Raw genomic sequence first — 20,843 nt, 5'->3', positions numbered from 1 at the left:
GAAACAAAGTTTTAAAACTTCATAGTGACTCACTCATGCAATACACAGGTTATTCAGTTTAAAAACTTCATCTTTTAGTTTCGTGTAATTCCCCAGTTAACTGGGATTGAAATCTAAGCACTATGTTTGCAGTAACAGAGAATCTGCTAAGAACGCTAAAACCACTTACCAAAGGACAAGAATCTGTCACGCCTTCCATGTTAATTTGTTTTGCAACTAGAGCAAAACCATGGGTAACCTCAAACAGAAAAGGGTGTAACGAACCTGTCCCAGACCGAGATCCAGATACCCAGAACGTTAAGAGTGGTCACCATCGCTTCGGAGCTTCACCCCACAAGCGTGCACGCGGCAGGCTGTGCTGCTGTCGAGATCCGCAGTGCGGGGTATGCTGGGGTGCACGCTGTATTCCAGACACTTGCGTAAGAAACTCTGCAAGAGAATTTCTAAACTATTCAGTGTTTGTATGCGTTCTGTTTTCCGTGGGGTCAAATATCAGATGGAGATCCAGTGTTTCTTTGCCATTAATTTTGCTAGCAATGAAAAATACCTTTTTTGGGGGGGTGGGGATGGCAGTTGTGGGTAGGGAGAGTCAAAGTCAACAGTGTAAACAACTTCCATGAACACAGTTATTGACAGAAATGGCTAAACAGTACGTTCTTACTAGCTTGAGAGACATGCAGCAGACTTTTAATCTGCAGTACAGATTCCAGTACCTTAAATAATGGCTTGTACATCAATAAATTCAAGCACTGCTTGATATGTAATTGTCATGGACGTTACAGTACCTCCTTAAACAAATTTAAAATGACACTTAACTATCTAATTTTTCCTATATATAATACATTTTCAACAATTATAAATAACATTACGAGCATTTAATCACATATATACACACAATACTAGTGAACCCCAAATGGCAAATAGATATTTTTTTAAAATGCTAAAACCAACTTAAATTTTCTGTAATTTTGTTAAACTCTTGTTCTGGAATAGTGTACCTTGCTGAAAAGCGCATCTGCCTATCTGTCAATACATAAGCATGCATTAGGATGGACACATGCTAAAATAACTTCTTTCTTTCAGTATCTTAATTTGAAGAAAATCAAAGACTTGTTCGAACTTTCAAAACAGAGAATTATCGTCCGCTGCAGAAGACTTTTCATAATCCTTAATAATTTAATCAAAACAAGAGAAGAATAACCAAAAGCCCCATACATGATTCCTTTAGTATTAATCATTAACTTAAGAAGCAAAAATACAGAGATATTGGCACCCTTTTTTTTTTTTCTTCCCTTTGCAATTTGTCTCTTCCTGCAGGTGGGAACAGACACTGACTGAGGGAGAGGAGGAAATGAAACTGTATGAAAGTGCACCGTGCAACAAACAGTAAAACCGATAATTGAGAATGCCCTTCAGGCATAAAAGTAAAAACTCTGCTTATACTGAAAGATCTGTAGCTGACAAAGCTTCTTGGAAGTCAGTAGCTCTGTACTAGTACTGGGAAAAAAATATTTCTGTGTGTTGGAGCACCTGCCATTCAAAAATGTTTGAACTGCAGGCTTAGCTAAAGGTTTCAAGATAAATAACATGGTGAAATTGTGTAAGTGATCCGTTCTACAGCCGAGAATGGTCCTGTCTGTATTTACTGTTCAATACTGCATCCGATGCTGACAAGCTCTGTCAGCACTAGAACTATTTGTAGTGTAGACAGGACTAAGGGAAATAGTCCCATTTAGACATATCACTTGAGCCATTAACTTAGACCCCTTGTAAAATTATTTTTACTTCCACTATAAGGTGGTATTGGAGGGAAGAGAACCCACACAGCCTAGCTTCGGACATCTAAATGAGATTGTTGGGGGGGGGTTAGTAGTCTCCTTAGGTTGCAATGTAGCTCCTGCAAAGAAAGACAAGGTTCTGTCCAAACAGGAATCGGGGAAGTGGGGGAACCTATTTCTTTTGGCTACATACAGGGTTTACTTTCCTAGCTGAGATACCCATGTTACGGCAATCTTGTCTGAACTTCAAATAGCTTCCACTGATCTAATCCTGCCAATATACATTTTACAGAAGTAACCCAGAACAATATAAACCTGAAGCCTACAAGGTCTGACCTTGTATCAGTCAGTGAGATTACTTCCTGCTGGGAGAGGAAATGTTTCTTCGGACACAGTGTGTTTGGAGGATAAACTAACAACACCACCTATGCCTAACAACTGAAGGCTAGCTTTGTAGTGTAACTATTTGCCCCCCAAATAAAGTAATATATTCTATATCTGCCAAATACCATAACTCATCCATCTTTCTAGATATAGACTTACTCCATAGGTGCCAGATAATTTATGTACATGTCTTTAAAACAACAAAAAGCTTAGAGACAAGTTACACAGAAGGTCTAATAATTCCATTCTGGTAAATCGGAGCACTCGCCGAAGAACAGACTCTCTCTCCCTCCCCTAACATGAATATCCTAGGTAAAATGGTTTCCTCTACCCGACTGCTGGTGTTGATAACCAGCCACCTGTTCCCACTGGCAACAGCAACTGATTTGCCACCCCATTAGTCTTCAAACCTTGCCAAACTGACACTGTTCCTTGCCAAGAAATAAGCAGCAGATGCTAGTTTCACAACCTTACATATAGCACAAAGGCCTGTCATGATCTTTAGCAAATGAATCTTAGAATCCGTTAAAAATCTTCCAGCAACTTTTCATCCAAGTTCTCTCCCCCAAATTTTCTGTACTATCTGTACTTTGTAACCTATTATTTGCCTTCAGTCCTGTCATATGAGCCTTCCTGTGCTTTTTATTGTCTATTTCCTTTTTTTTTTTTAACACGCCTCTACATCATGCCACATCAGCAGCTCTTAGGAATTTCAGGGTTTCATTGATTGTGACATAATGAATCGTGCAAAATCTTTTAAGTAATTTTTAAGCCCTAGTTACTGGGATTCTCCCCATGTAACAGTAAGCAAGCTCAAACAGTCCATCAACATTCTGCCTTTTCCTTCCTCAGACTTTCACGGGATGCCATCCTTTCTCTGGCAACACTGTGAAGGAGGCACTCCCCAGTCATACATGTAGGAAAGCCTGAGCTTAACCTCCTCCTTACAGAGCTTTCCCTCTTTAGCCAGGGTCTGGTGCTTTTCCAGCATGTCCTCGATGCTTTGCTTATGAGTTACTACGTACTTATTGTTGCAACCTCGTGACTTATACTCAGTGTCAAAGCGAGGGTCGTGCACTCTCTTCACATCAATGGGAGCCAGCCACACCCCCAGGGAGACATCTTCACTCTGCCACATGTTCAGGTAGTCTCTGCTCAGACGCAAATAGTGCACCAGATCTGCAGAAATCACATAGCCACCACCCAGGGCATATGGCAGATAGTAGTCACAGAGCACCCAGGCGCTCTCTTTCCATTTGCCGCCAGATTTCACTCGACCGCGGCCGGAAAAGAAGCCCCAGTAGAGACGATGCGGCTCCTTGGCTCTCAGCTCTTCCACAAGCACATCCAAGCGTACGAAGGTATCGTCGTCAGCCTTCAGGGCAAACTGGAAGTCCAGGTGCAGATCCAGCCAGACGTACATGGCCAGGACTTTTGCCGTCAGGTTCTCGTAGGAGTCCCGCAGCTCTGGCAGGAGGAGGAGGTCTCTGTGCCGGCTCTGCTCTAGCTCCAGGTTATGAAGCTCCTCCGCCCCGAGCCCGCCCGTGCCGATGACGAAGCGGCTCCAGACCTCATCGTGAGGCGGGCGCCCGGCGGCCGACAGCCACGTGCTGCGGATGATGCTGCGGCGCTCGCTGTACTTGGGGCCGCTCGTGATGAGCACGGCCAGGAAGGCGGTCTCCTCGGGGGCCGGTGGCGGGGCCGCGGGCGGGTGCGGGCCCCTGGCACCCCGCGGCGGCAGGGCCGCGGGTTGGTTGTGCGGGAGCCCGCGGGGTGCCGGCAGAGGCCGGAGGCCCTCGGAGGTGCACTTGGCCAGGTAAAGCAGGACCACGGCGAAGAGCGAGAGGCCGCCCAGACCCAGGGCCGTCTTGTGGCGGCACAGCAGGCGCAGCAGCTTCATGGCCGCCGGGCCTCGACGGGGCGAGCGGGCCCCGGCCGGAGCCCCCTCCCTCCCAGGCCGCGAAGCCCCGCCCCCCCGAAGATTTAGGCGGGAACGGCCTACGGCCACCGGGAGGGGACAAGATTCCTGCGGGAACCCTCACCGCGCTTCGCCGCCCCTCAGAGGAGGTTTCATGTCTCCTTCCCGCCCGTTCCCCTGCTCCTCGGGGAAGCCTCAGACCGGGAGGAGGAGCCGGAGGAGAGGCGGCTGCCTACCTGCCGGGGCTCCGGCGCGGCCCTGCTGCCGCCGCTCCTCTCGCCGCCCGCCGTGCGGGGGAAGGGGTGGGCGGAGAGGCCGCGCCCCGCACCACCTGACCGCACACGGCGGCGCCTCGCGGCGGCCATCTTGCAGCAGGGCACGCGAAGCCGAGCCGCTGCCATCTTGGTTTCGGGCGCGCCGAGCCGGCCGCCGCTTTGCTTGAGGGCGAGGGAAGCCGCGGCGGGGCCGGCGCCTGTTGCTTCCAGCCGTGATGGCGGCCGCGGGGCCCGGCGGGGCCGACTCCATGTGGCGCAGGAGAGCCCTTGTGAAAGCAGCCGCGTGTTTTGGCGAGCTAGCCGCTGTTCTGCTCTCCTGAGGGTGGCTGGCAGCGCGTTACGTACAGAAGGCAGCGTTTTAAGGACTCTCAAGCAACTGGAGGTGTACGCATAGCCAGGAAAAGGGAATGAGAAAGGTTCTTTCGCGCTTGGCGAAGGTAAGGAAGAACACGTGAGGAAACGCGTTCAAATTTTCACCACCCGCAGTTTTGCCTTCCCTCTTGCCCGGGTCAGGGTCCGCCCGCCGTGAGGGGAAATGGCGGCCGCAGGCGGAGCAGGGCGCCCCCCTGCCCTACTCCAAGATGGCCGCTGCCCGCCCCTCCTCACGCACGGCGCCCTGACGCACTTCCCGCGCAGCGCCCGGCCCGGCCCGGCCCGCTCCCCTCCCTCCTCCCGCGGCTCTGGGGCGGGAGCGGGCCCGGGGTCCTCCGCGCCGGCTGACGTCCTTCCGCCAGGAGCCGCCGGCAGCGGGGCGAGGGGCAGCCAGGCCCGGCTCCCCGCGGCCTGTCCCGCTTTTCGGAGGCCACGTCCCCGTCCCGCGGGGAAAGGGGGCACCGAGGGCGGCCCGGAGCTCTCGGTGAGTGCCTGAGGCCTTTCCTGGAGCGGGGTCTGTGGAGAGCTCTGGGAAACCGTTGCGCCGTCGTGGCTGCTTCTGCGGCTTGTGCGGTGCCTGCGCTGGGGCATTGCCGCAGCTCAGCTTGGGCTGCAGACGGGGACAGTGACCCCTTCGTGCGCTGCATCGGGTTCTCAGCAAATGCTGGGGTTCAGCTGTCGGGTCAGCTGGTGCTGTAACACCCAAAGACAGTTTTCAGAGCAGAACTAGGCCATTTAAAGGATGTTATCTTCTGAAGTCCTCTGACAGAGGTTGCAAATGCACAGGCTGAAAACGCACACATATATTTGTTGTCATGTATTTAACAGGCTTTTTTGTTATTTCACAGCAAATACTTTTGTGTGTCTCTGTAGGTTCTTCTGAATTTTAGGAGACGTTTTATTAATGACACAATGTTCTAGAGTTTAATTTTGTGTTTTTTCCATTTTGTTTCTAGATCATTTAATCCGTTCACAGTGATTTAATCAGCCAATACTTTGAATAAAAAGGAAAAAAATGATGTCGAGGCAGGCCTTTCTCTGCAGTTTGGGATCTCTGTATCTGTCCCTTCTGTTTGTATTTCTTCTAATGGATGTTTATGCAAGGCCTGCAAATAATTCAGCCCTCAAAGAAAAGCCAGCCGACAGTAAAGATGAGAATGAGATCTTGCCCCCAGATCACTTGAACGGGGTAAAAATGGAGATGGATGGACATCTTAACAAAGAATTTCATCAAGAAGTTTTCCTAGGAAAAGAGATGGAAGAGTTTGAGGAAGATTCGGAACCTAGAAAAAATAGGAAGAAGCTCATGATCATCTTTTCAAAGTAAGTTATGTACATTACCAAGAGCAGTGCAGCCTCTTTCTCTGATCTTCAGAGGAAAATTTGCAGATTTTTCTGTAATGCTTAAAAATTGCAGTGATGAGGAGGAAGGCATCATACTATAAGCACTGTGTTCATGTTATTAAGGTGTTACTATGCTTGTATTAACCAGTGTCAGGAGTGAGAATGTGTGTGTTGGGAGTCACGATCTGTGTACAGGATTGGTGCTGTGGTCTAGTAAAACTTACGACAAAACACACTGTTTCTGTGTGAAAAAACTTATGTAGCCTGTTGAGGTATGAAAAGTAGTATTACTTTTTCCTGGTTTCCTGCCTCAATGAATAATGAATCACATCTGTATCTTAGATGAAGGAATTGGTAAAGAAGGGCTACCTTAGTGGTAGAATGCCCGTGTGATGAATTGGAAGGGTGGGAGTTCATTCCAGTTTTGTTCTAGCAGTAGTATGCTCTGTTGCTTTGCTGTGAGCTTGGCTTTGATTGACAGTCCAAGTTTCTTATATTAACTGTTTGATCTGATATTCCATATGGATCTTGTTTTTGTTTTTGTTGTGACTTCTGCAAATAAGTGTAGAGGAAAAACACTGAAAACAGTAGTAAAGGCAGAAGGGAAGAAAAAGGACAGGCAGATTGTGGTAAACAAACTAACAGTTGCTTTCTGTTCTTAAAACTTTCTAGTAGGTGGTAAGTGTCTAAAATTTGAGTATTTCAAATCAAGTACATGGAGGTTAAAATACTTACGCCTAACTGCACATACCAAGAATTCATAAACTGATATGACAGCTTTCTTCGTTAAGTTAGCGGTGTTGTTAATAAAACATTTAGCTCCTCGGAATGTATAAAAAGAAAAGAGAATGTATAAAAAGAAAAGAGAATGAGAATTAAACATGAGAATAGAAAGATTAAATTTTTCTTTTGTAGCCTTTTTGAAAACTTCATCTAGCTCTACTTGGTATAGAAATATTGACTTTGCTTTTAGACATTAAGGCATTTTTCCTTTTATAAAGCACTTGTGCTAGATAAGGTTTGTGCCAGCTGAGAAACTGTCAGATTGTTTGGAGGTCAGTAAACATAATGGAAATCAAAAGCAGTGTATACTTATAGACATTAGGTGGCAGAATTGGCTTCATTTGCATTTCTGCAGTGGAGGGTTAATTTTCTTAGAACATCTTAAATTACATTGGTGCTTTTAATGCTGACGATAGTGTGGGGATGTGCATGTACTTGAGATAAAATGGGAAGGCTTAACAAAGCTTTTTTCTGTGAATTTTTTATTAACAGGGAAAAAATATCGATAATAACACTGGATTTTTTTTTTTTGGTGTTCTCCTGAGTAAGGTAGCTAAAGCAAATGGGCAAACCAGGGTGTCTTGTTCATTTAGAGTAGAAGCCTTTATTACTGTTGCCCACTATTCAGACCACTCATGTCATCGGTAGGATATATACAAATATTAAGGTTGTACTTAGATTGCTTCATTTTCTTTATTGCTGTATGTTTATTGGAAACGTTCAATTGGTGGTTAGTAAATTGTCGTTCACAAATTGCAAATTCTGTTCATTTCTGCCTGTTTGTTATGAAAGTGGTTTTTTTAGGAAGCTTAAAGAAATTGGATTAAAGATCAACTTCACTCATATACATACTTAAAATGACATTCTGTTAGATGATCAGATTACAAATGTGGAAAATCATTCTGAGGAATTTGGTTGCTTTCTAGACATACTCTTAAGGGGTGAGTGAAGAGAGAAATACTATGAACTTCCATGAAAAGCTAGTATGTCACAGGCTTCTGAATGCTTTGGAAATAAGACATAAAGAAAAAATGAGTTTTTAATGAATGAAAGGTGAGATTTTATGATGTGACAGTGTGATATAAGGTACAATTAAATTGTACTTTAGTAGTAGTTAAAGTACAATCAATTCAAAGTATAAGTTATTGTCTAATAGAGTTACTGAAGATGAAGTTGAAACATGGAAGAAAAGCCCACCAAACCATGTTTTTTCTAGGCAAGCAATCTATATGAGACTTGAAAGAACAAGTGGCATTTCATAATTCCGTATTTCAGTTTCTGAAATCACTCTTTACTGGGAGGTCAAGTCTTACTTTTCTACAGAAGTGTTTTTTTAGAAGTTGATCAGTATTTCCACTTTGCCCTGTTAAGCTGGGACATGGTGCAGAAAATCCTGGGTACCTCTCTTTAGTCTTTGTTCCCTGCCGAGGGCAAGTGTTCAGGTACCTTCAGGTCAACAAACCTGTGCAAGGGGCTTACTTGACATCCTTTTTTCTTGTACTTCTCATAATTGCCAAAACCCCACATTTGCTGTAGTGCCCATTTAAATAGTTTAAATTAGCCTGGAATCTATAGAATTTCTATTATTTTGCTGTATGGTATAGTTTGGCTTGTGTAGGTGGGTACTGATGGGAGGGGAGGAGGATGGATACTGGAAGCAATGAAGTGTAGTTACGGTGACGCTGGTTTTGCTTCATCAGTGGCATGGGTACTAGAATTCGGTTTGGGGAGCCTTGCTTCTAAGGGTCAGTTATTGATTAAATTACATGTACTGAACAAAACTGATAAATTCAAGTACGGAAGAATGCAATGAGTGTGGCTTTCTGTCAGGGTGTTTCTGTGGTGGTGGTGTTACCCCTGAGAGTTTGAAAGTTGAACATCCTTCTAGCGTTTGCATTTTGCAATATTTTCAGCTGCTTAGCTGCAGCGCTAGTTGTGTTTTAAAAACTAAAATCTTTGTGTTAGCTGAGTGCCTTAGCTTGGTGGTCATTCATCAGATCACAGGGTTAAATACACCTTCTGTTAACTGCTACCATGTACAGAGGTGTTTTGGTTGGTTTCTCTCCCCTGATTTAAAAGTCATGAACTTACCCATTCCTAAAGCAGAACTTGCTCTGAATCCCACGATGCTTGTAAGCGTAGTTCTCTTAGACTTTACAGCTGTGACTGTGTTCAGACTGCACATAGGGAGTGGTTTTGGCAAGATCCATGCCCCCTTTCTTGATTTCGGGTTTATCTCACAGCCCAACACAGTATTCATCTGTACTGGTGTGCGTTCAGCCTGTGGTGGGAGGGTGCTAGTAATATCAGCCGATGTTGGACAACAGCAGGTAGAATAAAGAATGAGGAGAGGGGATGTTTTAAGCTTTCCTGGTTTAATATCTTTGGTTTAGATTACAGATTTGTGCTATTCGGTTAAAAAAGCTGTTTATGCTGTATGCCATTGGAATTTTTTAGTGTGTGCACCCTGATTTGTGTTTTTCCTAACCTGTCCATTTGAGTGTGTACCTAATACATTTTGCACACCTTCTACCATGTAAAGTAGAGCTTTGCTTTGTTTTTTGTTACTAAAAATTATTTTCTGGATCTGCTTTCAGTATTTTGTTGAAACAGAAGCCAGCTCTAAAGTGATATGCACTAGGTGCTCAAGGGAATTGTTATCTTCAGTCATTTAGGTAAGAACACTGTCTTCCTGCTCCCTGTAGTACCTCAGGCAGCATTGCAGTGTTGTTGTTCAGGAACCTGAAAACACGGATCTGAAAACCTGAGTGGCCAGTGTTTATTGATAGTACTTTCAGATGTGGACCTTCTGAAAAGTAGCCACAAAAAGCAAATTTCTAATGGCTTGTGGTTGAGAAACTGGGCTGAAGTGTTTAAAACCTGTTCTTCCAGGCTTGACATCAGTAGTCAGTGCAGCCCTTACTGTAGGCTTTTTTTAAGGAAAAGTTGACAAAGTAGCCTACCTGCTTGTTTCGTGATGAAGCGTGGTATTAACATTTAGGCTGTGAACAGATAATGAAATGCAGTTTGAATAGTCAATGAAGTGTTAACCTTGGACTTAGACATTATAAGGAACTGTTGCGTCTGATGCTGCCTTAGATGGTAACCTCACGGCAGGACCATATCTTACATTTCATACAGTTGGAAATACTCCTCTCAGAAGCATGAAGTGCTGTTTATGGACATGGGAAGGATTTCAGCTCGCCTTATACTGCGGATGCCTGATAGTTCATGACAATCTGAGTCATTGGAGACTGCTTGTGAACTCTGGTAGCATGGGCTTTCATGGGCTGGAAGAGCAATAAATGGGGTGTTTGTTGTCTTGCTCCCTAGTTAAAATGTGATTTAGGTGGAAAGTACAGCTTGGAAGTAGTAAGTTTGATAGCTTTGATCTGCGGAAACTGGAATGTTAAATGTTGAGAGGAAAATGCATTGTTTTCCCTGCTTGTTTTAGATGGTACCTAGTCCATATCAAAACCCACATTTTTTTCACCTGGTAAGTGCAAGGTGGCATGAGAGGCACATGAACATTTTACTGGTCTTGCCGTTGATACTGATAAGTTGCTAATACTGAGCCCATGCATATATATGTGGAAAGTTGTGATACAATATTTAAAACCATTAATACTGCATTGGGTAATACAGTTATAAGTTGTAGAAGATTAGGTTCTAGGGTTGTTATTTGGCTTAAGCTTTTAACATTTAGTTGACATTTAAAGGCAAATCACATATTTATAACTTGAGTTTCAATGATAACACTTCAATACTGTGAAGACAGTGATACAAACAGATAAAAAAGCCAGAGTCAAGCTGGGGGTTTTTGTGCTGTTTTGCTTTGTTGGTGGGTTTTTTTGGTGTTTTTTTTAATTGAACAAGACTGGGTTTGGTACGCTTTAAATAGCGTCTTGCCTCCTAAATGTTAATGGTGTCTTTTCAGTTTTAAATATTGTTTTATCTTTTTTTTAATAAATACTTAATGATATGCTAAAAATACCTTAGTGGCATGTTATTGTTTTTGTTCTTCAACTGTGATTTTTATATTAACTTCTTTTTAATCAAATAAGCATTAATGAAATTGATGGTGTGACAGTATATCTTAATACAATAAAGCAATTAGTATATAATAGTAGATAAAGGAGAAGAGTGGATTGTCAGACTAGACATTTACTGTTAATTTTCGTCGGGTAGAAAAAGTTTAGTTCTGTAGCTCAGTAGCACTGAGTGCAAGCATATCCTTTGACAAAGCAAAAGGAACCTGATAACTCAGAAGCCTAATGGAGAACAAATGTATGTGCAGAACTTCTAAATGTGTTAAGAATTAAAAACTTACCAGCTGTAATACGTTATGAGAGATCAAGTTATAATAGAGGAGACTTCTTTTTTGGGTTTTTTTGCACTTACAAGTAATACAATCAAAGTATTAAATAGTTTGAAAGTCACAGAATCACAGAATGGTAGGGGTTGGAAGGGACCTCTGTGGGTCACCCAGTCCAACCCCCTGCCGAAGCAGGGTCACCCAGAGCAGGCTGCACAGCACCACGTCCAGGCGGGGCTGGAATATCTCCAGAGAAGGAGACTCCACAGCCTCCCTGGGCAGCCTGTTCCAGGGCTCCGTCACCCTCGGAGTGAAGATACACCAAGGTTATTCATGTTATATTTTCATTGTTTTTAATGGTCACGGCAGTTGTGATGTGATCTAAGCAGACATAGGGATGCAGCTCATCAGTAAACTTCAGAGATCTTGGAAGGTCAAGGTGAAAAAGACTTGGAAAGATAAAATGAGAGGAAGTTAATGGTTTGAGCGAATGTTAAAGAAGTTTTTCAAAGTAGTGAAAGTCTGCAGCAGCTGGAAGTTGACAATTCTGAACCAGCAGGAGATGAGCTAATATGCCATGAGTCATGTATTTGTGATTCGCTCTGCTTTAAAAATTTACTCAAAAACTTAATGTGAGTTAGCTGACAGCAAAGTGAAGTATGGCTAAATGTTTTTCACTGAGTAGCAAGCTAGATGTTGTCGTTACTTTAATTATGAAATATATGTCTAACCTGCTACTTGCTTGCCCCGTAGTTCAGAGAATGTACAGCTTCTCAGAGAGGGTTATAAATATACTCTTTTCTGTAGAAGCCTATGTTTGTTATTGTTGAATAAAGTAATTAATGTAGAATCTAAGAATATACCACACGCACCCCTCTCCAATCTCCGAATCTAAATTTTGTTTGCTGTTCATCCATAGGGTGGATATAAATAATGATAAAAAGATAGGTGCGAAAGAGATGCAGCGCTGGATCATGGAAAAAACAGATGAACACTTCCAGGAAGCTGTGGAAGAGAACAAAATGCACTTCCGAGCTGTGGACCCTGATGGTGATGGTAAGACGAACAATTTCCCTGTCTCCTGATGACATCTTAAGTCAGTTGCTAGTAACCAAACCTACTGGGTGCTCTGCAGGTTCCTTTGGACTGCATATAATCACAACAGTTTTGATCCACGCAGGAGGCAATAAAGCAAAGAAATAATGTGTGTTACGTCAGCGTTGTAATTCTGTGTTGATTGCTATGTTATTTCACTTGCGGTCATAGGAAATTGCAACAAGTGGCTCTGACAGGGACGGGGTGAGGATGGTGGCATAAGTAGTTGGGTTTTTTTTTCACAGGGCCTGTCTGGTCTAAAGAAACAGAAGAGTGAATCAGGTGATAGTTTTCATATTGCTATTCATAAAACTTAGCCGTAGCTTCATGGTTATAGTGCTGAACCAGAAGACTTTAGCACACGCTGTTTGAAGTAATGAAACCATAACTTTGTCATTTAAGCATACTATGTCATGTCTGAGATGTGGCTCTTTCTTACAGGCCATGTGTCCTGGGATGAATATAAAATTAAATTTTTGGCAAGTAAGGGCTTTAATGAAAAAGAGATTGCAGAGAAGATCAGAAACAATGAAGAGTTGAAAATAGATGAAGAAAGTAAGTGCAGACCATTGTTGTGTGTTGGTTTTTCTTTTACTTTGCTGAAACCTGGATGTCAAAACTGTTCCTGATAAAAGATGCTTTAGTTGTTCTACTTCTACACAAATGTAGAATGTGTATGTCAAAAGACAGAAATACTAGATTTCTTTCCAACTCAAATCTGCCTTCTCAGCACTCTGGATGTAAATATTTAACACTGAAAAATCTTGGTTGCTCATTTGTTACTGCCTGTTTGAAGTTCTCAGTTATTTATGTTTAACAGTCTGCTAAAGTTGGTCAGACTACTTTTGTCTGTGGACCATTGTATTGTTAATGTGGGAACCAGGTCCCCTGTTGCCTCAAATGAAAGGGAGCTGCTACACTCCACTCCTGTTCTGAAATTGAGGAGTGTAGGTACTACCAAAGTGTGGTGTTTAAATAGGTGCATGCTTAGGCACTGCAAAGCATACTAGGAGTTAATAGCAGAAGGCTGCCTAACAATTCTTTGATGTTTCGTCTGTGCTCTCTAGAGAGAGAGGTTGATGCTTTAGGTTGGAGAGATTGATCATTTCTTGCTTATTACTTTTGAAACTTTCATTTGAATCTGGCTTCATTGTGACTCTTAACAGAGTAATCTCCCTGCTCCCCCCCTTCTAAAAGTGTTTAAATTTACTGTTAGGTAAAACACGAAGCCTTAGTCTTTCCTTGCAGGAATTAGTCATTTAAAAGTGGGTTATGTTGTATTTTCCATTTATCAAAAAGCAACTAAAATGCAAATGGACCTTTGAATTTTATGGCAGGGAAAACACCTGTGCAGCGTGTTCTATGGCAGTGTGGTTAACTACAGTTTACAGGAATGCTCATCAGATAAAAGATTTGCTGAATAAGGGAAATGTGTACATAATCATTTTTGTACCTAGGTAACAAGTCTTGTTTGGGAAAATCAAATTAGTTATCTAGAGCTTCCTGAGGATGATAGGCAAAACTTCTTTTCATACTCTAGTGCAGGGTAAAAGTACTCTTTTTTGATCTGTATAATAAAAAAAAACCTGAATGTGTGGATCTTAAGGCACGTTCTGAGTTTTGCGCAGAAGCACACTACAGTTTGGACGCAACTTTATTTGACTTGTGCAGATAATGACAGTTTCAAGTGATGACTGACAGTTGAGTTTCATTGAAGACTAAGTAAGAAAGGTAGGCAAAGGGAGATTGACTTGCGACTTCTAACATTTGGAGTTGGCTACGCTGGAAAACTATAAGCAAGTGATTTGGTTATTCTGTGTTTGCTTATGTCCTTAATATAACTAAAACTTGCTATTTGCAAACTTGCACTAAGATTCATGTGAAGACTGAAAGATTTCTTTACTCTTCACAAAAAAACATTCACTGAAGACTTAACTAGCAGTTCAAAAATGTAGATATGATGACGGTGGTGTTTTTTTTCTCTTGTATCTCAGCAATGAAAAGCATTTAGGAGCTACTAAAGACAGTTTATTAAATGAAAAAAAGTATCTGAACACTGTAGTCTTTCAGAGTGTTTTTAAAACTTGTAAGAAGCAAATGCCTCAGATTTGTGTTTGTTAGTCTATTTTGCAGATAGCAGAGTGTGCCACAGACAGTATTTTTTCCAGTGTGTCATTTAGAAAATGCCTACACCAGAAAAAGAATACACTATGCAGGTATTTTTTTTCCTGTTTGGTTATGTTCAGGACCACTAGGTGCACACAATTTTCACATTGTGTGTTGCAGGGTGGTTTTTTCTTCAAATCAGATGCATGGTTTTAGTGGAAACTCATGTACAAATGATGATTCTCATTTGAGTTTAGGAGAAACTCACTTAAGTACTTGCCTGCACAGTGTAAGATGAAAGAAGTGCAGTAATGCTTCACAGATCAGAAGCGTCTTTCTACATTTAACGATGGTCATGTTACTTGGTCTTAGAAGAAAACATGCTAAATGTTAAAGGGTTTGTTGTTCTATGGTTATTATTTGGGTAGGAAAAGAATTTTTTGACATCTTCCTTTCTTGTAGATACTAACTAGGTATGTGATGTCACTACTGCAGTTTGTAGAGATGGGGAGATAGCGAATTGGAAAAACATTTTGAATTTGAAAAAAGTTTTGGCTATTTCAATGTGAAGGACTGGTTTAAAGTAGAAAACAAAAATGGTTTGTTCAGAAGACAGGTACTACTGGTATTCAGGCAAGTGAAAGATTTCTGTTGGTGGTGGCCTTCAAAGTATGAAAATAAGAAAGGAGAACAGCAAGTACTGAACCAATTTGGATTATTCATACCTCCTAGCAAAACCAGCTAACAATACTGGTAGGACATTACTTTTCACTTGGTACGTTGAAGTTTTGATACAGGTGTAGCTAAGTCTTTATTTTCATCTCCTAATTTCAGTTCAGTTGTTTGGTTAAAGAATCTTTCCTAGTGTTTCAGCATAAACTAGACAAAACTAATTGCACTCAGCACTCACTTCCCTTGGGAGTTCAACTGTAAAATAAGTGGTTCATAGGTCATCCTTGTTTAAACAATTGAGTAGCCGAGGAAGGTATATTTTAAGAACTTCAAAGAGATTGAATACGGTAGCTTAAATATTTTTCTTAAATTTTTAGCACAGGAAGTTTTAGATAACCTGAAGGATCGATGGTACCAAGCTGACAACCCACCTCCTGATCTGTTGTTGAACGAAGAAGAATTCTTGTCCTTTCTTCATCCAGAGCATAGTAGGGGAATGCTGAAGTTCATGGTGAAAGAAATCATCCGAGATTTGGGTATGCCACTTTAAAACATGTTCCTTGGGAGCTGTTTAATTGCAAACCATTTTATTGGGTAGACATTGTTAGGAAATTGCACTGTCATGGGTCCATCTGAAATTTTGGCACATCTTTTTTGCTCTGTTCTAGACATCTTCTAATGTGATGAGTAAGAAAAACAGGCTGTTAGCACAAATGTTGGCATCTCTATGGAGTTGTCTGTGCATCTCAAGACTAAATTTAGTCTCTGGTTGTTAAAGAACAGCACAACATTGTATGTTAAAAAGATATTCTGAGTACTTCATACAAAGAAGATCAGCTGACACTGCTTCCCACTGAGGTGCTGCTGCATTGTAGGGTCATTGTAGCAATAGTAGAAAAGGTTTGATAAATAGTAAGATATTGTAAAATACATTGGTGTGAGTGTTCCGTGAAGAGTGCATTAATTACTTTGTACTTCCCCAGTACAGCAACCATATAAGAATTGTGATGTACAGTCATGAAAGTGGAAATAAGTGGTTGAGGTTTCTAAGAAAAAAATATTTTTTAAAAAAAATTCATTAAGTATCGGCACACTTGTTTTTCTGTTGACTCAATAGTGATGCATATTTAAAACTGCTAGAACACCTGGATTAAAAAAAAAACACCTAAGACTTTGCTAGTTGTTAGCTTAGTAAATGTGAAGAGTTTTCAGTGGTACTTGAGTGTGTGACACGCAGACAGTACAACTCCAGTACGCAGTCTTTTGTGAGTGTCAATTTACTTGAATGGTAATACAAGGGGAGACTAGATACAGCTGTAAGAAAATTTCTGTTGCAGTAGATTGTTGAAAAAATATACAACAATTAAAAAAAACCAACAGCCCAGCCTGCCACGTGGTGTGTCCTTCAGGACCAGTAAAATTCTTTTTGTTTAGTATATTGATGAGTGTATGTTTTCTAGCCTTCAAAAACATTGTATGTGTACCGTAATACAGAGAGTTTTTGGCTAACCAAAGATGTAAATGGTAACTGTTCTTCTCTGCTAGAGTCAGGATTGTGGACTAGTGAAACCAGGCCGACTGTACCAATGACATCTCTGACATGAAGGAATAACTCATTTTTAATGGGCATTAAGCAGATACTTTTCAGTTACTGTGTACTTCTGTTGTAGATCAAGACGGAGATAAGAAACTTACCCTTTCAGAGTTCATTTCATTACCTGTTGGTACTGTGGAGAACCAGCAAGCTCAAGATGTTGATGATGACTGGGTAAAAGACAGGAGGAAGGAATTTGAGGAGGTCATTGATGCTAACCATGATGGTATTGTTACAATGGAAGAGCTAGAGGTAAGTCTTCCTCAAATAGGTCTAGTGTTTTTAAAACCGGTAAGTGATTTTTAAATACAGGTTTCAAACTTCTTTAGAGAATTTGAAGTCCTAAAAGACTTGAATTAACAACACGGGGTGTGTGGGTCTGCTTTACAAACCTTTGGATTCTAGTATTGTTCTATAGTACTTGCAGATAGTGTTGTTACGCATGTTGTTCAAGAGGAGGGGGAGTTTTCCTAGCAGAACTGTTATTCATAGGTATGCTTTTAGGGTTTTTTTTGTCGCATAGATGTATGGATAGGGAGTGCATGAAAGCAAGTCACAGACTTCTTTAGGTGCGCTGGTTAATGGGACAGTGAGTCATACTTTCAGTTGCAAAAAGAGTAACTGGCAACCTATATATTCATTAAAAAGATGCCAAAAATAAAACAAACCAAAAAAACCCCAACGACCAACAAACCCTGGGGCCCCAGTAACCTAGAAGATATTAGAGATCTCTTGTTTTGCAGAGTGTTTTTCTTTTTTAAAAATCCAAATTAGTATTTTCAAGTGTGGATTCTAGTTGGTGGCCTTTCTGGACTTTGGTTTGCAGAAGTAAGGCTTCCTTCTAATAGCTCTGCAGAAGAGTCTACCAAACAAGATGAAATGCTATATGAAATGGTGTGTAGTTGTGGCAGTTTTGTAGCCGATGGAAGAAGCCCGTGGTTCACTTCTGGCTTTTTTTCCTTTCTGGGTGTAAGAATGTACTTCACTTAGCAGAATTCAATCTGCAGCAAAAGCAACGTGAAAGGAGAATCTCTCAAATCTTGGTCTTCTCCTCGAGACAGGAGGAATGTCAAAGTTCCTAGTCTTTTCAGTATGCAAATATGTGGGTATGAATGGTAGTGGTAGTGTGGATAAACAGTTACATTGTGACACAGACACCGTTAATAGCCTTTTTATTGAGAATTTTCTTTTAAAAATAGATAAATAGCTGTTTGATCTGTGAAGTCTTCATATGCATGTACATACATAGATGCAAGCACGTATATGTCACGTCTTTCTGGGAAGAAATTCAAGATCATGAGTCTCCTACATTGTGAACTGAAGTGCACTGCTTGAAATCTGAATGTGTTTCAAGTTAGGTGAAGGAGCAAAATGAGACTTCTGACCTCTGTAATGTCTGCCTGGTGGTTTAAAACAGAACAAGAAGTTCCAGATTGAAAATATTCTAAAAAGATTGTCTCCAGAAACAAGAAAATGTAGGTCGTACAGATTGATAGTGTGCCACTTTTTAATTTTCAGTGATATTTCTTCACAAAACCCACATAGTGAGTTTAGTTTGCAACCAAAATGTCAGAAATATTTTTGTTGTAGACGCTGGCATAAGCTGAGAAAATCTGGGTTTCTGTTAGAACAGCCAAGGAAGCAGTGAATGGAAAAATAGCTAGGAGACAGATGTAAGCCTGTTAAAAGGATGTGCTAGCACCTTTTTCCATGACTTCTGTTCACTTTGGAGTGGCGTATGTTGTTCTCATAGTTGCTAAAGTTTACGTAGATCTAAGGTTCATAATTCTGATGTGTGGAAATATGCACTTCATGACTGAAAATTCTTTTCTTTCTTCTTTTAGGAATATATGGACCCTATGAATGAATACAATGCCCTAAATGAAGCGAAGCAAATGATAGCAGTAGCAGATGAAAATCAAAACCATCACTTGGAGCTGGAGGAGATCCTGAAATATAGTGAATACTTCACAGGCAGCAAGCTTATGGACTATGCACGTAACGTCCATGAGGAGTTCTGATCCTGCTCGCTTTTCCAGAGCTCTGAAGCACTTTCTTGCTTTCAAAAAAAAAAAACCAAACAAAAAAGAAAAAAAAAATCCAACCTCCAAACAGACAGGAAGTTACTTTGCTGCTATCTGTGTTATATGCCTACAGTGTGTTGTCCTAGACTTAAAAAAAAACCTTCCGTCCATTCATAGGATCTACAGCTCTGTTGCCTTTAGTATGAGGGGAAAAAAAAGTCCATGAATAATGGGGCAGGTACTGGACTACATCCGTTCACCCTGGTTTGTACAGTTAATCCAGCTGAAGTTTCAGCTGCTTTTGGCTAATCATAGTTGGTGGAGGCTGCTTAAATATTTAACTCTTCTTGTTGCCCTCCTAGCTGCTGATCCATGGAAATCACAAATGACACTGAAAGATATTGGCTTTTGTAAAGGGGGTTGTGGTTCGTACACGTGTGTTTTGACCTCGTGAGAAGATCTGTAGGTAGACTGAGTGGCTAATCTTCCAGTATTTTTCTCAATGCATCTCAACCTACTTATGTATTGTTGAGAATTTAAGACAAGTTCTTCCTCCATCGCTGAACTGCTTAGAAGCTATGGGGAAGAACTTATTTTAAATGTTACAGAGAAACTCTTCTGCATCTGCTTTGAAAAGAAAACTGGTTGTAGTGTGATAGGTTTTGTGCTTGCAGCTGCACTGGGAATGTGAGAGACTTGAGATTGCTTGTGTCTTAAAAAATCAAATCTAATTCTAAAATGAAACAATGGGGAAGGTTTCTTTGTGGACTTAACGATGTTGGACAGAGCAGTGGGATTCACCTAGGTGTATGATCACTACTTAACTAAAATTCATTGTTAAAACTAGTATAATTACTTGCCTCTGTGCAAATTAGTGATGCTGATGACCTCGTGAATGATGAAGCTGGGGGAAATACAGGCTTTGCTTTTGAGCTGCTTTTGCCAGAGCAACGTACAGTCAGCACTTGGGAAGCTTTTTAATCAGTCTGGTTTTGGGTAATCTCTGAAAGCATCTTGCAACACAAGGGTCGTATCCACTACTGTCTAAAATAGAAAATTTATTTTTACTCCGGTTCCATCTTCACTGTAAAAACCCCTCTTTCTGAAGGGTTGCCTGAAAATCCAAGTGAGATGTTATATTTGATTAAATTTATTCTCTTAATATAATGTAAATATAAGTATTGCTGTCTGTGTCTGTTTCAGTATTCCCTCTTTTTTGTTGTTGTTGTTGTTGAATGGCTTGTATCAGAGTTTTTTATATACATATATCTCTTTCCATTAAATATTTTTCTCCGTGCTTTGGAAATGTTGCTGGTTTTAGGTTTCTCAGTGAGTGGGAAAAATTGAAACTCTTCAGAGGACAGACAAAATATGATTTTGAGAGAACTGTAAGAGAGGGATAAATTCAGCTGATAAGCTCGTGTTGCAATGCGCTTAGAACGTCTGCCACATTAGTCAGCCCCCACTCCCTCCCACACCCTACCAATGCCCCACATGTGCTTGGTTGCAGGGCAGTGAGATTTTAATGTGGCGAGAATCTGGAGATGTTGAAAACAAAATCCCGTGTCTAAAAATGTGGTGCTTAGCAGGAGTTGTGGTTATGGATTGGCAAAAGGTCTAGGTTTTGCTTTGCTATAGTTTGAACTAAGTCCTCATAAATATGCAATGACCTGCCCTTTGAGCTAACACGAAATTATACATCTAAACATAACAGTTTTGCAATGTGATTGTTCGCGATCTGGTTAAGACAAAATTTTTAGCAATATTAGTTGATTATTGTATAAATGTCCTGGCTGCGTTCTTGTATTATACTCTAGTTGTTTGCACCATTCAATTATTTATATATACTTTGAGTAGACAAGTTCTAGCTTGTCATAGATGAAAACAAGCAAAAAGCAAGTGCTAGCTTACAGAGGAATTCTTAAGCAGCTGAAATATGGTGATGAAATCTGGAACTTCCATCTGTCAGTAAAGGCAATAATTATGCATATGCAGTCTTGATTTAATCTTCTGATAATGCGAGCATGGAATCCCTTGAAAAATACAAGGTAACACAGTATTTAGCCAGCCACAAAAATGTTGAAGTCTGTACTGTTGTTGCAGTATTTGCTACACACCTGATAAATCTGAAACTTGAGGATCAACTGTGAAAAATTCGTTTTTAATGTATGCATGGAGTTCTG

At 41.2% G+C, this 20,843-nt stretch overlaps 2 protein-coding genes across 3 annotated transcripts; one reads left to right on the top strand and one right to left on the bottom strand.

The window, feature by feature from the left end:
- Window positions 1–1,156: 1,156 nt before the first annotated feature.
- On the bottom strand, window positions 1,157–4,426 carry B3GALT6 (beta-1,3-galactosyltransferase 6). The gene has a single exon (XM_075437600.1). The coding sequence runs from the start codon at window positions 4,060–4,062 to the stop codon at window positions 3,019–3,021; it is 1,044 nt and encodes a 347-aa protein (XP_075293715.1). The 5' UTR covers window positions 4,063–4,426; the 3' UTR covers window positions 1,157–3,018.
- Window positions 4,427–4,473: 47 nt separating this feature from the next.
- On the top strand, window positions 4,474–19,966 carry SDF4 (stromal cell derived factor 4). 2 transcript variants are annotated; one of them, XM_075437598.1, is made up of 7 exons: window positions 4,474–4,792; window positions 5,684–6,050; window positions 12,089–12,225; window positions 12,706–12,819; window positions 15,420–15,578; window positions 16,713–16,888; window positions 18,481–19,966. In XM_075437598.1, the coding sequence occupies exons 2-7, from the start codon at window positions 5,743–5,745 to the stop codon at window positions 18,655–18,657; spliced, it is 1,071 nt and encodes a 356-aa protein (XP_075293713.1). In that variant the 5' UTR covers window positions 4,474–4,792; window positions 5,684–5,742; the 3' UTR covers window positions 18,658–19,966. The 2 variants fall into 2 exon arrangements, with proteins under 2 accessions (XP_075293713.1, XP_075293714.1); XM_075437599.1 differs by lacking the exon at window positions 4,474–4,792 and adding an exon at window positions 4,999–5,211.
- The last annotated feature ends 877 nt before the right edge of the window (window positions 19,967–20,843 follow it).

Source organism: Opisthocomus hoazin, chromosome 16, assembly GCF_030867145.1.
Source record: "Opisthocomus hoazin isolate bOpiHoa1 chromosome 16, bOpiHoa1.hap1, whole genome shotgun sequence".
In the NCBI taxonomy this organism is placed as follows: Eukaryota; Metazoa; Chordata; class Aves; order Opisthocomiformes; family Opisthocomidae; genus Opisthocomus; species Opisthocomus hoazin.
Note: the sequence above shows the minus strand (reverse complement) of the source record. Positions and strands in the feature narration are given on the sequence as shown.

What these genes read in the sequence shown, in the direction of transcription:
- SDF4 (XM_075437598.1), top strand. Translation starts at nt 5,743, where the DNA reads ATGATGTCGAGGCAGGCCTTTCTCTGCAGTTTGGGATCTCTGTATCTG. An exon ending in GTTGAAAATAGATGAAGAAA is followed by an intron (nt 12,820 to 15,419) that starts GTAAGTGCAGAC and finishes TTAAATTTTTAG; the next exon opens with CACAGGAAGTTTTAGATAAC. An exon ending in AGAAATCATCCGAGATTTGG is followed by an intron (nt 15,579 to 16,712) that starts GTATGCCACTTT and finishes CTTCTGTTGTAG; the next exon opens with ATCAAGACGGAGATAAGAAA.
- B3GALT6 (XM_075437600.1), bottom strand. Translation starts at nt 4,062, where the DNA reads ATGAAGCTGCTGCGCCTGCTGTGCCGCCACAAGACGGCCCTGGGTCTG.